Genomic DNA, 18,111 nt, shown 5'->3' with positions numbered 1-18,111 from the left:
CATTTATCCTTGTATCTTGTTTGATCCCAGAAATCACTTACCCTGAGTAAACCTTTATTGTCAGTGTCATTCTTAAGATTGGCTAATTCTTCTCTACATAGGTTAGGTTCCTATTGCTAGTTATCCTCCCAAAACCATGCTAGGTTTCCATCTCTGATCTCCCAGAAATTGTGCTTCTGAACTATGGCTCTATTCTCCCAAGCACTGTTCCAAATGTGGGAGCCTTTGATGTGCCCAGACATTCGAATATGATCCCTTTCTTGCCAATTGTTTGCATACTTTTGTTTCCAGAGCTTGGCCCATTGGGTTGCCGACTCCTTTAGCCATCTCCACCAAAGTTTTGGCCTCAAGACTTTGCTAAGGGTTTCAGGGTCATGAAGTCCCAGACCCCCATGGTTCTTAGGTTTACAAAGCTTGTCCCAAGCTACCAAAGCCCATTTCTTTTTTTCTTCCCCTTTGCCCCAAAGAAAATCTCTTTGAATATTCCTGATGAGTTGCAAAACTCCTTTAGGAGCAGGAATAGCTGAAAACATGAAGGTGGGAATAGTTTGCAGGACAACCTTTGTAAGCACTAGTCGTCTTGCTAAATTCAAAGACCTGCTTGTCTATTTCTTGATTTTATCCTGCAGTCTATTAGTCACTGGCTCCCAAACTTCTTTGCTCATAGGTTTATTAGTGAGAGGTATTCCCAGATATTTGGATTGTAACTGATCTCTTTGAAAACTGAGAATTCTGCAGAGGTTTCTCTGAATAGCAATGTCAGTATTAAAAAATAAAATTTTTGATTTGGTGAGGCTTACCTTTGTACCAGTGGCCATAGCAAAGTCGTTTAGGATTTGTTTGAACGCTTTAGCTTCCTTGACTGTGGGTGTACCCTGCAGCATAGTGTCATCCACAAATTGTTGATGAGTCCAGGCATCCCCATTCGGGGTGAGTTTGAGACCCTGGATTCTTCCTTCTATATTGGTGGATTTAATTGCTCTGCCTAATCCTTCCATCATGAGAATAAAGAGGAAGGGGGAGAGTAGATCTCCTTGTCGGAGGCCTCTCAAAGGCCTAAAGGTTCTGGATGGAGAGCCATTAAGCAGGATTGAAAAATTAGCTGTAGTAACAAGGGCCATTACCCATCTTATCCAGTTGTGGTCGAAGCCATACGCTATTAGTACTTCCCTGATGTACGACCAATTGAGCTTGTCATAAGCTTTCGCTAGGTCAAGCTGTATGATCATCCCCGCTTGCTTATTTCTCTTAAGAGAATGAACCACCTCGTGAGCTTGAATGATGTTGTTTAGAATTTGCCTTCCTTCCACATAACCAGTTTGCTCCTTAGACATAAGCGTTGGAAGTAGGGGCTTGAGTTTGTTTGCAATTACTTTGGAAATAATTTTGTACACCACATTGCATAAAGCTATGGGTCTAAATCTGTCTGGTGTCATAGCTTTTTCCTCCTTTGGAATCAAAGCTATGAAAGAAGTATTGAGCGCCCTCAAAACGGTTTTGGATCTTCTTGAGTCCTCCACAACTTCAAGGATATCTTGTTTGAATATTTCCCAGCATGCTTTGAAAAAGTCAACATTGAACCCATCCGGTCTTGGAGCTTTCCCATTTTGCATTTCTCTAATGACTTCAGTAACTTCCCCTTTAGTCACTGGCTTGTTAAGATTGTAATTGTCTTCCCTGGTTACAAGATTTGGAATGTACTTTGTGAAGTTGTTGATAAATTGTGATCTGTCTATGAGAGGCTCCTCTGCTATGCTTTGGAAATGTTGTACCAGAGCACATTCCATTTCTTTGTGGGTGCTGAGCTCTTTCCCTTGAGTGTCTCTGAGTTTTGAAATCCTGTTATGTGACCTGTGATCCATGGTTGACTTGTGAAAAAACTTTGTGTTTCTGTCCCCTTCTTTAAGCCATTGCACTCTCAATTTTTGCCTCCAAAAGATCTCCTCTCGCTGGCATTTGTCTTCCCATTCTTGTTGAAGAGTGTCAGCTTGCATTTTTCTTTCCTCGGTAAAGCCATCTGTGATAAGGATCTGATTGATTCCTTGTAGTTTCTGTTCAACCTCTCTTTTAGCTTTGAAAATATTGCCAAACTCCTTTTTGTTCCATTCTTTAAGCCTGAGTTTGATGTGTTTCAGTCTCTGTTGTAGAAGGAACATATTAGTGCCTTGAATGAGCAAATTACCAATATTACTGATGAAGTCAGGGTGAGTGAGCTAGACATTTTGAAACCTGAAAGGTCTATTCCTCGGAGTGCCTATAAAAGAAGCTTCAAGTTGGATAGGCTAGTGATCTGAGCCTTCAAAAGGAAGGATTGATGCAGTCAAGTCAGGGCCAGTGAGAAGGAGGTCCTCCGAGATTATAAATCTATCTAGTTTAGAGGCAACTTGAGAAGCCCCTCCCCTCTTATTGTTCCAGGTGAAAGTACCATTTATTGTCTTTGTGTCCACTAGCCTCATGTCATTTAGGAAGTTCTGGAAGGCAATGGAGTCTCTGCCTAGTGTTCTGGTCCCACTTTTTTTTTTGTAAGAGACCTGATCATATTAAAATACCCTCCCAGAATCCAGGGCATAACAGGATGTCTCTCTCTCAACTCCTCCAGTGAGGTGAGAAGCCTGAGTTTATCTTCAAGTTTTTGAGGACCATAGACATTTGTGATCATATATATTTCCTTATCACCCAAAGGTTGGATCACCATTGAAAGGCGAAGCATCCAGGATTCCAAGTTTTTGGGGATTCCAGAGTGTGAGAATCCCGTCTGCTGTGTTGTTTGCTTTAACTTCTAGATACTCATACTTAATGAGCCATTTTCTATGTATCTCTTTGATTTTATCTATTGAACATTTTGTTTCCTGGATAAACACCATGTCTAGTTTTTCTTCTTTTATTCTATTGCTAAGATTTCTTTGTTTCCTTTTACTTCCTAGACCCCTAATGTTCCAGGTCGTGAGCTTCATTATGAAAGATTTGTAAATGAGTAACTAGTAAGATCTTTCATCTTACCTGAGTTAATCATGAGTTTCCCACACTCTGTCAGCAGCTCATTCTGTCTTTTCCTTCCTCTTTTCCTGCCTGGGTTCTTGGAAGAGTGTCTTGATGTTGCCTCCATTGTTTTAACCCCTCTATTTTCCTGGCTGTCATGGTTTCTTTTGACTCCAGAACCCTTTGCTTGAGATCTCTAGAGGAAGAGCTGTTGTACTCTGTCAAACTCCTCTTGTGGTAGAGAATCAACCCCTTTGGTGGTTCCCTGCTCCAAGAACTTTTCTAGATCGAGATTCTCCCTCTCAAGAATCTCCTATAGTTCGTGGTCCTCTGTTCCAACTTCACTTGGGGTCATCTCATGGTCCCTTCCAAGTTCCATGATGCTTGGCAGATCTTCCTTTAGTTTGCTATTCTCAGGTACATCCTCCATGCTAGCATCTTTTTCCTTCTCTGCAGGATTATCCTCCGATGCTTGGTTCATCGCATTGTTCCCACCTTCTTCTTCTAAAATCTTGAAATTGTTATGACTTGGGTGTTTATCCTCGCTAGTTTTCCTTTGGTACTTTTTTCCTCCTTTCCCTTTGCCTCCCATCTTGGTAAAGCCTTTGGGGTCTTTGCCTTTGTTGGTTTTCATATTGTTCTCCAGTTTGTTTAAAGGGCAATCTTTGATGAGGTGCCTGTGTTCATGACATTTACGGCATCTGAATGGGACATGTTCATAGTCCACTGCCTGCACCCATTCTTCATCATAAACTTCTAGAATGATTTCATCCGGAAGTGCTCCTGATAGGTCCATTTTTACACATATGCGAGCAAAGGAGGTGGATTTTCCTCACAGAGTCGCCTTTGATATTTTTAAAAAATGATCTAATTTATTTCCTATGGCTTTTAAAGATTCAGGCAGCCAATAATCTAAAGGTAGGGAGTAGAGTTGTATCCATACAAGTACTGATGTGAATGTTTCTCGTTCCGGGACAAAATTCATCACCCATGGTCGCATGTAGAGGCCAGCCGCAGCATAGAAGTATGGTCCTCCTTCGAACACTCTGTCTTTGTCCTCTAGGTTTGTGAACACCACTGTGAAGAAACCCTTGGACCCAAGGTGGAGGGTTATTTCCCCCTTAGGTTTCCATTGGTTTCTTATCCAAACCTGCAAAGCCTTCTCCGTTGGCCATATCCCCATAAATTTACATATAACTGTGTATGCTGCCATGTGATCCCTGTGCTCCTGTAGCGCCGGATTATTTAAAACAACCCGAGGTTTAATGGCTGACCTGGGTTTGCAGAGTCCTGTCACACTCCTGTGCTCAGCTCTCTGACTGCTGCCTTCTGTTCTCTTCTCTCCTCTAACTTCCTCATGATTCTCTTCCTGCTCATGAGAACTGATGTTTTCCGGCTTTTCTGTGTTGATCCTCTCCATTTCTGCCTCCATTTGTTTTTTGAAGCAATTCGAACCCGCTTCCTTGCTTTTGTTTGCCACTACATGGCTGTAGGAGGGAGTAGAACTCCCCCCTCTTCGCCCCTCCATGGCTACCAACAATAATCCCCTATTGGTCCAAACCCTCGTTCTGCGCTTTCCCCCGCAACGCCGTCTTCTCCGTCCGATCCAGGAATCTTCTTTTATCGATTATTTCATTTTGCCATACCCTTATTGATTTTATATCGATGTCAATTTCAACAACGTTGTAAAGGATGACTATGCAGTTAATAATATAATTAGATCATTTGCATCCTACTCTACGTGAAGTCTCCTCTTAGAACAATATGATACATAAATTGTAGCCTTTTCTCAAGTAGTGTATGGTATTCATTTACCATTATAACGAGCTGGGAATTTTAGATATTAAGATTTCAAGAAAGACGACAGGTTGATCATGATGTAGAGTTGAAATATTCAAATGATGAGGATGTAGACCAATTTTTTATATGTAGTTAGACCTACTCCACATCATCATATCAATAAAGTGATCATTGCTGAGACACTCAATTTTGTATTTACAACTATCATTTTTCGTATAAAGCTTGATGCATTATGATTTCAGTATTCAGATTTATACATTATCTAATGATTTCAATTTTAATGTTGTGATTCATAAATGGTTTTGATTTTTAACTTTGAATATGTTTTTTAAAATTAAAAAATATTATTGTAATTTTTGTACATGACATTTCTTCACCGTATTCAAATTTTGGCTTTTTAAAAATTTGGTGGATCTGCATCTGTTTCCATTTTTCGGTAACATGGATTAAAATTCTTGCTCATAAAGTGATGTGATAATGAAGTGTTCGATATAGTAATTAATGTAGTTGTTTTTAGTTAGGTATTTGGAAATTATGTAACATACTTCTCATCTCCTAGTATGTAATAAAAAAATGTATCATCTAACGAATGAATGGATCCACTCTTTCTCATTACTATGTGTATTTCTATCAATGCATGTGTGTATACACCTCACGTGGTATCAAAGTGACATTAAGGAGAAGATAAGGATGTGGGTAAAGGAGTCGAGAAACTATTGAAATTAGAGAAGGCACCGAGGGACTCCAGTTACACACTATTGAAAAGTAGAGAGTGTAGGTCTTCTTTGACTTCTGCCTTAGTCAAAGAATCCACAACGAGTTCTTTAGCATGCTTGAGTTCTTAAAAATTAGGATGAGTTATGAAGCAGTGCGACTGATGCGCTGGAGTGGGAGGCTTAGTTTGTTGTCTCCTAGTGCGAGTTAGTTTTGGAAATTGACATGCATGAGTCTCAAGTTCTAAATTGAGGCAGGACGAGTTACATGAGTCAGCTAGACTTATTTAACTCATCAATCACTAGTTCGATTTCCAGAAATAAAACTTGCCAGATTTAGCCTATTCGATTTCCTTATAAGGAGGACGAAGGCACAATTTGTATCATTATTCTTGAGCACGAGTTTGTGTGTGGAGCTTGTGAGAGGAAGAACGAGCCAAGGAGAGGCTTGTGCGAGTTTGATAGAAGGAAATTTTTCCTTATGGAATGCGCTAGAATTTAGGAGGAAATTCCTAAGAAATAGGAGCTCCTCATGCGCTAGAAAATAGGAGCTAATTCCTGGACCAATGCAGGTAAGGAAAGAAGGCAGGAGGATCCGGGGTTCTTACAGGTGTTTCAAGCTTAGGATAATCAGAGAGAAAACAAGATTCTTTTTTGATTGGAATAATTGTATTTTTAGAGATCTATTGCTCGAATTTCTATCAATAAAATTCTCAAACAAGTAGAGGGTTTTCCCAGTTGGGTTCCCTAGAAAAATATTGTGTTTTGCTATCATGTGAATTTGTTTTATTTCTGTTCTAATCCACTGCAAATAAGTAGAGAAATTCTGTATGTTTATGAACAGAAATTTGTTTTCAGAATTGTTCACTGAAACAATTGGAGAATTTCAAGTAATTCTACATGGTATCAGAGCTGTGAACAGAAGAAATACCAACACTACGGAGATCAGTTTTTGTTGGAAAACATAGATTCAAATTTTGAAGAGCAGTTTCTTGGACAGGGAGAATGGCATACCAAGGATTGAGAGTTGATCACTGTTTAGAGGGAGCATCGAACTTCATCTCTTGGAAAGGGAGGATCACAATTGTGTTGGAGGATAATGGGGTGGGAGAATTTATCAAGCAAGCGATAACACCACTTCAAGATCCCCAACAATTGGCCCAACATACTAAGAATGATATCAAGGCAAGGAGGATTATTCTAGAAGGGGTCAAAGATCATATAGTTCCCCACATCCATGAGAAGAAGACAACATATGAGATGTTCGAAGCCATTTTAAAATTATATTAGAGTACCAATGATACTAGGAAGCTTGCTAAGGAGGAGCCAAGGAGTATCTAGATGAAACAAGGAGAACCCATTGCCACATATCTTGCTAGGTTCACTCAAGTTCGAGATGAGCTAGGTGGTGTGGGTGAAGTTGTATCTAATCATGATCTTGTAAATTTTGCCTTACTTGGACTTCACAAGTCTTGGCAAGGCTTCTAGGATGTTGTTAGTGGGAGAGAAAATTTTCCCAATTGGGAAAGGTTTTGGATTGGCTGTGTTCAGGAAGAGATCCGGAGAGGGACCATAGATGGTAGGTCAGTTAAGATAGATGAGGAGGAAAATTTTGCTCTTGCAGGCAAAGCCAAGGGCAAGAAAGGCAAAGGGAAGGGTGAGTCTAGTCAGAAGGGTGACAAGAAGAAGAAGGATTTGAGTAAAATCAAGTGCTTCCATTGCCATTAGTTTGGGCACTATGCTACTAGGTGCCCAAAGCGAAAGAAGGGATTCGGTAAAGATCATGTAGCATCAACTAAGGTAGATGAGTTTGCTTCTCAATTTGAGAAACACTTCTCATTGATAGCTTGCATGGCAAGCTTAGTAGGTAGTAGCACGTGGTATATTGATTCAGGAGCTTCTTTCCATATGACCAGGAACAAGTATTTCAACCAATTGGAGGAGAAGGACATGTAGGTTCATATCGAGCTTGGAGATAATGGCAAGTATGAGACCAAGGGAGTTGGTACTGTTAGCTTTGAGAGGGAGTCTGGGAACTCTCTCCATCTCAAAGATGTTCTCTATGTTCCAGGGCTGAAGAAGAACCTGGTTTTAGTAGCAACCCTTGAGGACAAGGGATATGATGTCATCTTCAATAGAGGTAAGGCGTACCTCAAGCACATAGCTTCTGGATTAGTGAAGCAAATAGGTGTGAGGATGAGGAACTTGTACAAGTTGTAGGTTGAGACGTGCATAGCCTTGAGCAACAAGGCAAATTGTGACCAAAGTAGAGATATTGGAGAACATTGGCATAGGCGCATGGGTCACTTGCATCAAGGGGGGCTGAAGATTCTTCAGCAAATATCTATGTCACAAGGTTCGTCGAACTTTAACCTTGAGGTTCGAATTTTGGCGAACCTCAAAAATGTTTTGAGGTTCGACGAACCTCATCGAACCTCATAGCCAATGACCAAGTCCATAGATCAAAACTCATAACTTCATGTCACAACTCAAGCTTGTATTTTATCCTTGCAGTTTCCAAGTTTGTGATAGCATATTTTATGTTTATTGATGTTGATTTGTTACTATTTTATCCTATAATTCATTTTAAATTAATATATGTTTATATATATAGACGAACCTAATAGCGAACCTCATCAAAAAATTCGAACTCAAACCGAACCCAATCATTGTCGAACATGAACTCGAATACGAACCATGTGACATTGGCAGATATCCATAGGATTACCAACATGCAACTTTGACAAGAATGGAGTGTGCAAGGGATGCACGCTTGGGGAGTATGCTAAGACTTATTTTTAGCGCTGAGATAGAAGAGCCAAAGGAATTTTGGAGCTAGTTCATTTAGATGTGTGTGGACCCTTCTCTTCCCTTTCTCTTATGAGACATAGGTATTATGTTGCTTTCATTGATGTCTTTTCTCGTAAAACTTGGATATTCTTTATGAAGAAGAAGGACGAGGTTTTAACCAAGTTCTTGGAGTTTAAGGCCTTGGTAGAAAATCACACAAGGAAGAATATTAAGTCAGTGAGAAGTGGCAATGGGGGAGAATATGTTTCTAATGCCTTCAAGGAGTTGCGTGCGAAAGAGGGCATTAGGAGGGAGCTAATTGCACCCGATAACCCTTGGCAGAATTAGGTGGCTGAGAGGAAGAACTGCATTATTGTTGGAGCAGCCAAGGCTATGTTGCATGATTAGGGATTACCTGTGTTCTTGTGGTATGCAACACTACAGTATCTCTGCAAGATAGGAGTCCACACAGGGTTCTTGGACAAGTTACACCAAACGAGGCTTTCACAAGCAAGAAGCCTGATGTTTGACACTTCCAAATCTTTGGCACAAGAGTGTATTGCCATGTGTCCAAAGGGAGTAGGAAGAAGTTGGAGCCCACAACAGAAAATGGTATTTTCGTTGGGTACAATGAGACAACTTAGGCATACAAGGTGTATCTATCAGGACTCGGGAAGATTGTTTTTAGGTTGGATGTGAGGTTTGAGGAGGACAAAGCTTTGAGGGAGTCCCTAGAGAGAGCAAACAACAATACCTCAGGTGGAGGAGTTACTTGCTCCTAAGGAGGAGCTTGAGGTAGGATCACAGACAGAGTCTCAAACAGGTGGCAAGAGGCCCGCAAAGCAGGGACTGCGACAAGATGATGAGGAGAAGAGACTAGGATGAGAGTAGGGAGCTACTCAGTTGGAGACTCTCGACACAAGGAGGAAGAAAGCAAAGTGGGCCGAGAAGTTGATTCAAGAGGCCTAGGAGTAGGTTGAAGCTCCTAGCACCATGTTTAGGTAGAACAAGTAGCCACAAAGGTACACAGGTTATATGGCGCTAATGACAGAGTTGGTGGACACTGAGCCTTCTTCCTACAAGGAGGCAACTTCTCAACAGGTTTGGCAGGATGCCATGGTGGAAGAATATTCCTCCATCATGAAGAACGATGTCTGGGAGATTGTGCCACGACCTAAGGGAAAATCAGTAGTTGGTTCGAGATGGGTGTACAAGGTGAAGCATGGCGCAAATGGGAGTGTGGAGAAGCACAAGGTCAGGTTTGTGGCCAAGGGCTTCTCACAGATTGAGGGCATAGACTATGATGAGATCTTTGCTTTGGCCCCCAATAGCACGATATTCATCCATAAGGACTATTTTGGGACTTGTAACACATATGGGATGGAAGATCCACTAGCTGGACGTGAAGACAACATTCCTCAACGGAGTGGTTGAGGAGGAGATTTATATGGAGTAGCCAGAGGGGATTGAGCAGTTCAATAGAGATACATGTGTGCAGGTTGAAGAGAGCTCTTTATAGGCTCAAGCAGGCTCCGAGAGCATTGTACACTCGTATTGATAACTACCTTTGAGGATTGGGCTTCACTAAGAGTGAGGTAGATGCCAACCTATACTACATCATCTTTGGAGGACTTCCGCCCTTTCTAGTTCTATATGTTGACGACCTTATATTGACTAAAGCAGACAACTTGATCCAGGATTGCAAGGAGGACTGTGCAAGGAAGTTTGAGATGAAGGATGTGGGGCTTAGGGGAAGTACACTACAGTGATTCTCTAAAGATTTCATATGCAGGATTGCAGGCCCATGGCCACGCCTCTAGTCACAAATTAGAGGAAGGTGGATGCTTAGCACAAGAGAGCAAGTGGATGTTACATTATATAGGCAACTCATTGGGTCGTTGATGTACTTGGTCAACACACCACCTAATATTTGTTTTGCAGTCAACCAACTGAGTCGGTTCATGGTGGAACTGACTAGAGTTCATTGAGTTGCTACGAAACATGTGTTGAGGTATCTCAAAGGCACAAAGGATTATGGATCATGGTACATATAGGTTGATGGAGTGAGGCTTGAGGGCTTCATAGATGTAGATTGGGTAGGGAGCTCCATAGACAGGAATACTACTTCAGCTGGCGTCTTCAACAGTGGGTCAACAATTGTTTCTTGGTACAACATAAAACAGAGGTCAGTTGCACTTAGTTCAACAAAGGTCAAGTACATGGTTTCCAGTCTGCATCATGCGTAGCTATTTGGATGAGGAAGTTGGTTGTGGGACTTTTCAAACAGAGGATGGAGCCTACCATGATACACTGTGATAATCAAAGTTGCATCAAGCTCTTTGAGAACATAGTGTTTCATGATCGCTCAATCGAGATCAAGTATCATCATCTCAGAGATTGTGTGCAGAAAGGGATAGTGAAGCTAGCATGCATTCCAATAGAGGAGTAGAAAACAAATATCTTGACCGAGGCACTAGCAAGAAGTAATTTTGTTCATTTTAGAGATAAGTTGGGAGTTGTTCATTTTAGAGAGAGAAGCAGTTCGATTGATGCACTTGAGTGGGAGGCTCAGTTTGTTGTCTCCTAGTGCGAGTTAGTTTTGGAAATTGAGATGCGTGAGTCTCAAGTTCTAAATTGAGGCAGGATGAGTTACATGAGTCAGTTAGACTCAGTTAATGCATTAATCACTAGTTTGATTTCCAAAAATAAAACTTGCCAGATTTAGCCTATTCGATTTGCTTATAAGGAGGATAAAGGCACAATTTATATCATTATTCTTAAGCATGAGGTTGTGTGTGGAGCTTGTGAGAGGAAGAATGAGCCAAGGAGAGGCTTGTGTGAGTTTGATGGAAGGCAAATATTCCTTGTGGAATGCGCTAGAATTTAGGAGGAAATTCCTAAGAAATAGGAGCTAATTCCTTTTTAATTTTAGTTAACAATGGTATGGTCTATGCTTGCAACAATTACTTCAATGCCCTTTAGTTAGCCCAATGAAAATTTCCAATGGCAATCACATTAACCATTCACATTGACAGTAACTGTAGATAGAACATAAACAATAAATGCAGAAGACAAGCCAAGACAAGAGAACCCAGGATTTGGTGAATGTTAGGGAAAAACCCCAACATGGGGAAAACCATTATTATATCAAATGTTTAGTAGAGGGAGAGAGTACAATAATAGAGTCAAAGTCAAAATTGAATTGTCAAATCACTGTCCAAAACAGACTTGTCAAGTCTGCAATTCTGTTCCTGGTCAACAACAGTCAAATTAGCAGTAGTTTGTGCCTTAACTAGTCAACGGTCAAGGGTCAAAACAACCCTTTTGCAACTCGGTCAAAGTGCATCCAACTCAACATCCTTAGTTGGCCGAAGTCAGCTGAAAACAATCAACTTTGAAGTGGTCAAATCTAGTCAAACAAAGTCAACCCTGCGGTCAACGCAGGTCAAACAACCCATAAAATCTCGGTATTTGTGCCAATGAATGCAACCCTCCCAAACAAAAAATTTCCCACAAAAATCGTAGTCAAAATCAGTCAAACAACCCTTGGTCAACGTTGTTCAAACCCTGCATCAGATTTGAAATTCAGCCTCCTGAAATTCGTCCTCTTTCAGTGACACATGTGAGAAGAACTCTGAAGAAGCGCTGCCCAATGAGCTGTACGAACCAATCAGATGAGGAGAGAGAAGAATGAGTTGAGTTGATGAGGTGCCAAATGAGGTTTGCAGTCTCTCTTATTTATATAAGTCGTTGAGGGTCAAAAGAGATGTCCATTGGGCTTCATGAGCCTACATTATGATATGGATGACCTTTACAATTTGCAAATGTACGGGTTTCACTTCAAAAACACATTTCTCCTAGTTCGATTTGGGTGATATTTAGGTCAATTTTGGTCCTCTCGAAAAGAGGAATTCAATGCAATAATTATCTCCATCAAATTAGCTATCCAAAGTGGAATTTGGCCCTAGTTGCCAATTTTAACATTCTTGGACCAGTGCAGGGAATTCAGGGCTCAACCAGGCAAGGAAAGAAGGCAGGAGGATTAGGGGTTCTTACAAGTGTTTCAAGCTTTGGACAAGCAGGGAAAAACAAGATTGTTTTCTGATTGGAACAATTGTATTGTAAGAGATCTATTGCTTGAATTTCTATCAATAAAATTCTCAATCAAGGGGAGGGTTTTCCCAGTCGGTTCCCTAGAAAAATATTGTGTTTTGCTATTGTGTGACTGTGTTTTATTTTTGTTCTATTCCGCTGCAAGTAAGTAGAGAAATTTTGTGTCTTTATGAATAGAAACTAGTTTTTGGAATTGTTCCTTGAAGTAGTTGCGGAATTTCAAGAAATTCTACACACACAAGCATGCAAAAGATAGAGGGGCCAAGTTGAATCTTTCCCATCAATAATCGTTGGAGAGGAAGAACAAAAATAATCATGTGATATATTAGAGAATTCATGATACTGTCTATGGAAATAAGAGTGGTGTTGTAGGGTCAAGTGTAGAGCTCAGAGAAGAGTTTTCTGATAGGTGTGTTCGTGTTTATCCCCATAATGACCAATGAGTATGGGTTTTGCTGTTGTGTGAGTTCTTGGGTGAGGAAAATATATTGGAGATCCGTAACCATTTCATGCATGGTTAATCTTGGGTCGAAGTTGCCAAATATAAGGCATAGGAGTAGATAGAGAAAGGGTGTACACAAATGATAGAGTTGATGTGAGCGATGTAGTTAACCTCATGTGAGCCATTTGAGTTGCCTTGGAGAAGTCAAGAAGTTAATCCACCAAATCATAGTGAGTTGTAATCACCATTTTGACAAGTAGAGTTGCCACTATGTGGAATATGGACAATGATTGATAAAATAAAAGAAAACCCACCATTTTCTATTTAAGAGGCTGGATGTCATAGAATTGGAGTGAGTTGCTAATTTTGTGATTTTTTAAAGCAATCATTGTTTGTATTCACAAAGATGTACATGTCTCTATGAATAACAAAAATATGCTTGTGATGAGTTAGAGAATTTGAGAGATTGTTTTTGGATAGAGGAGTGGTGTTGCAGGGTTAGTTTTAAAGCTTGTGGAAAAGTTGTCAATTAAGTGTTTTATGTTTGTAGCCCAAGGACCTTTGAGATGCCCCTATCTTCGTCCTCCCAAAGATATTTATCTAAGCTTTGGAGGGGAACTCACAATCTTCGAACCATACCTCTTGCAAATGAGCTTCTCCTCTATTTATACCTTTCAATCAAACCCTAAAGAATAAAATCATAATAAAACTGAGCTAGAAACTGTAGAAGTAGGGTACTCAGAGTGATTTTTAGGGATTTTCTTAATCATAGATTTATAGGTGTCAACCTCTCCTTGAGATCATTTCTCCAAATGTGTCCATTTACCTCAATTCATGTGAAATGCCCATCTAACATGTTTTAGATGCCCTCCTAAAGTGGACAACTCTCACTTAAATGGGTTGATTCACGATCAAGAAATCGTAAAACCCTTCCTTTCACCCCTGGAGTGAAGTACTCGTCATTAAGTGGCCTCCTTTGACCAAGGAAATGCTTGTAATGTCATATGGCATCATTGAAAGCAAGGTTGTTCATCCTTTAGTCTCATTCCTTGCCACGTGCCATGCTTTGTGCTTCTCTAGTGTGGGATTTTTACTATTTTTGCCTTTGGGTGAGTAAAATGGGTCCATAATGCCACTTTTCATCTTTATAAGCAAGACACCTTTGCTTTGAGTGTTTGATCAAGTCAACAATGACACATGGTTCTCTTCATGCAAAGAGCATGTCTCTAAATATGTAGAAAATGTTTCTTTTCCACAAATACCTTGGAAGATGAAATACACCTCCAATTATGTGGAAGCTCCTCCATTAGGGTTATCTCGCTCGCATTCTTGTTTTCAACATGCCTTGACTACTTCCTTGAAGAGAGTGTCATCATTTTATGCTCATTAACCCCTTTGCATACCACGTGTCATGATCCAGAACTCCATACGACAGTCCATTTATTCTTGCTTTGTGTTTCAGTTGCTAATTTTGTTATTTTTTTAAAGTAATCATTGTTTGTATTCACAATGATGTACATGTCTCTATGAATAACAAAAATATGCTTGTGATGAGTTAGAGAATTTGTGAGATTGTTTTTGGATAGAAGAGTGGTGTTGCAGGTTTAGTTCCAAAGCTCATGGAAAAGTTGTCAATTACGTGCTTTATGTTTGTAGCCCAAGGAGCTTTGAGATGCCCCTATCTTCATCCTCCCAAAGATATTTATCTAAGCTTTGGAGGGGAACTCACAATCTTCGAACCATACCTCTTGCAAATGAGCTTCTCCTCTATTTATACCTTTCAATCAAACCCTAAAGAATAAAATCATAATAAAAGTGACCCAGAAACTGTAGAAGTAGGGTACTCCTTATAGTGATTTTTAAGGATTTTTTTAATCACAGATTTATAGGTGTCAACCTCTCCTTGAGATCATTTCTCCAAATATGTCCATTTACCTCAATTCATGTGAAATGCCCATCTAACATGTTTTAGATGCCCTCCTGAAGTGGACAACTCTCACTTAAATGGGTTGATTCACAATCAAGAAATCGTAAAATCCTTCCTTTCACCCTTGGAGTGAAGCACTCCTCATTAAGTGGCCTTCTTTGACCAAGGAAATGCTTGTAATGTCAAGGCATCATTGAAAGCAAGGTTGTTCATCCTTTAGTCTCATTCCTTGCCACGTGCCATGCTTTGTGCTTCTCCAATGTGGGATTTTTTCTACTTTTGCCTTTGGGCGAGTAAAATGGGTCCATAATGCCACTTTTCATCTTTATAAGCAAAACACCTTTGCTTTGAGTGTTTGATCAAGTCAACAATGACACATGGCTTCTCTTCATGCAAAGAGCTTGTCTCTAAATATGTAGAAAATGTTTCTTTTCCACAAATACCTTCGAAGATGAAATACATCTCCAATTATGTGGAAACTCCTCCATTAGGGTTATCTCTCTCGCTTTCTTGTTTTCAACATGCCTTGACTAGTTCTTTGAAGAGGGTGTCATCTTTTTATGCTCATTAACCGCTTTGCATACCACGTGTCATGATCCAGAACTCCATACGGCAGGCCATTTATTCTTGCTCTGTGTTTGACTCTTACCTCACCATAATGTACGCAATGGACACCTCTTGAGGTAGGATGTTCATTTTCTACGTTTTGCCTCCCTCATTTATGTGATTCTAGGTCGTGTATTCCACTTGGAAACAAGACTGTCTATCAATGATGAAACAAGCTAATGTAAGATATGGAACCATGCCCAAACGTGTGTCAAGTTCGTGGAACCTAATAGCGAAATATGTCCCCCAAAAAGCGTCCATCAAGCCATCAATATTCCAAATTTATACCTGCAACTTGTAACGGTCATTGAACTACACATATTTTCTGCTGTGCTGGTGAGATAAGTGCGTGCATGAAAATGCAAAAAATATATGCAGTTTTAGGTGGTAAGAATGTCCATGAAAGCAACACCCTTAATTAAAATCAACAACATATTTTTGAAAGAAAAGCAATAACACCCACTTGTAAAATTAAGCAAACAATATTTCTCTCTTCATCGATTTAAGCACGAAAAGTGAAATGCTAAAATAAGTCTTGGTAGAGTATTGGGCTTCATGAGTTCATCCTCTAATAAGGCATTGAATCATACGTTGATTTTGGGCATTGACTGCATGCTCCTATCCTGACACCAAGTGTTTGGAAAAACACAGATCCAAAGAGACATAGCTTTGAATGATAGTTCAAAAAACAGACTAGTTTATGTTTTTCTTCAATTAGACGACCAACTAGTAGTCAGGGAGGAAAAGTGAATTTATCCTTAAAGTTTCATAGGTCAAGCGTGATACACCTCAGCTATGAAATAAGGACAATACCACTATGTGTTTTATGCTATGTTGCACAAGTTTTTAGAACACAGGTATGATTGTCTAAAACAGCTGAAAGGTTTTGCCCAATTGGCAAAAAATGATAGTTTGTTATATATGTTACAGTTAAAAAATATAAAATGTGTATATACTATAGAAAAACAAAAAATAATGGAAAACAGGGAAATTGGGTGCATAAGGGAGCTGTATAGTGCTCTTAAAAGATGTGTGACTATTAAGTCCTACTAATATTGATTAAGGTCTGATACTAATTTGTATAAAACTATTATTAATAGAAAATTGTATATATGATATTAGTATATATTGATATCAGTAGACTCAAGAAACAACCATTAAAATAAAGGACTTCATACACCTCTGAAAAACAAAATAGCCAGTAAACTTGAAAATCAGTGCCCTGAGTAGGGCAAACCACACAAATGCATCAATTCATACATGGGCCTTTGGCATAGTTGGCAGTTTTTGGACTCCACTTGGTTGATGTGGTGTTAACCTATCAGGAAGATGTGCCAAAATGTAGGTAATTTTGGCCCCATTCAGTCCGTAACACAGAACATTATGGGAATGACATAGGGAGTGGTGCACCCCTTACCCAAAAGCTCTCACCAAGCTCCAGAAGCTCCTGAAATGACTCTAAAAGCTCCCACTGTAAATTTATCATATATTTGCCATGTTTTTCCTATTTAGGTCCTTCATTTTGTGCTTTAAGCTTGGCATCCAGCTTTATGTTCATTGCATTTTTTTATTATCTGAGAGGTGTTCACTACACTAGCTTTTGTTTGAAATTGATTTTTGTTTACTCTTTGTATTTGGTCACATTGTTGTGTTGCATGTGTCCTTGCAATAACCCAAAAAGTAATATAGTGCACTTTTTTATCCAATCACTTGCTTTTGAAGTATAGTGGTATTTGTCATTTGAAGATAAACTTATTTTTTTGACTTGCATAATTCAAAGGTTGCCTGTAAATGTCACATCATTGTAACTAGATTCGTAATGATGGTTTTCCATTTCAGGGCATCCATCCCGAGTTGTCATGTCAGATAGAGCATATTGCAAAACATGCAGATCACCGATCTGGCTTAGCAACAAAGGTGTTGATATGGATGGTAACACAATCAAGCAGAACCATCGACACATGATAAAACCAATGCTACCTGGTCAGGTTAGTAGATACTAGAGTTTATTCATGTTAATTTTGTAAATGTCAAGATGTTATTTCTTTATAGTAGTGTAGGCTTTTCAGGGTGCTACTTTATAGTGATGTAGATCAAATATTGCTTTTCCTTTTTCACTGCAGTCTGTCTTAACATAAGGGCAGTTCTCCACATTTTTAGGTGTTTTCTAACCTTATAGGATTTCATCCTTGGCATTAAACAAAAGATGTGAAATACAAAAATCTAGTGTAAGAATCGAGACAATTTCAGTCTTGGCCTTGTGTAGTGAGCGTTTCCAAGGTTTTCAAGGTTGCAGTAGAGGATTGAGTTGTAGGAAAGTTGATGTGATTTGAAGTAATTTGTTGAATGCATGAGGTAAGGTGTTAGCTTGCATGGTGCAAGTGCTCAAAATGAGGAGAACATGGTGAAGTTGAGACAAGGAAATAGTCACGAGCTGTCAGACCTAGGGTGCTGAACAAGAGGTATTAATTGCACTTTGTGGTGCATACAGAAACACATAGAGATTCCCTTCTGTAGTTACAAACAAGAATGGGAAAATGTCGAGGTAAATCTCAATGTAAAGCAGATATATATCAGGCGCAACAATATGGAAAGTAAGTAAAAGCAGTCATTCCCATCTATGAACCAGCTTATGCCTTCTGTAGAGACCATTAGGGATGTGGACAAGTGACAACTACTCCATGTGGAAAGGTGCAATTTAAATTGGAAGTCAAAACCAAGGTTTAAATATTCATTATGTG

At 39.6% G+C, this 18,111-nt stretch overlaps 1 protein-coding gene across 3 annotated transcripts in view; it reads left to right on the top strand.

The window, feature by feature from the left end:
• The window catches only part of LOC149159424 (F-box family protein), a 121,799-nt gene that overhangs the window by 32,973 nt on the left and 70,715 nt on the right, over nucleotides 1-18,111 (top strand). For all 3 annotated transcript variants that reach the window (XM_089436478.1, XM_089436475.1, XM_089436477.1), the window contains exon 6: nucleotides 17,210-17,358. In XM_089436478.1, coding sequence (XP_089292604.1) covers nucleotides 17,210-17,358 — 149 coding nt within the window. The remainder of the gene's footprint in view (nucleotides 1-17,209; nucleotides 17,359-18,111) is intronic.

Source organism: Pinus tabuliformis, chromosome 5_2, assembly GCF_031772625.1.
Source record: "Pinus tabuliformis cultivar Carrire ecotype Pingquan chromosome 5_2, CPIR1, whole genome shotgun sequence".
Taxonomy (NCBI): Eukaryota; Viridiplantae; Streptophyta; class Pinopsida; order Pinales; family Pinaceae; genus Pinus; species Pinus tabuliformis.
The sequence above is the reverse complement of the archived record's forward strand: the minus strand, read 5'-3'. Positions and strand labels throughout refer to the sequence as shown.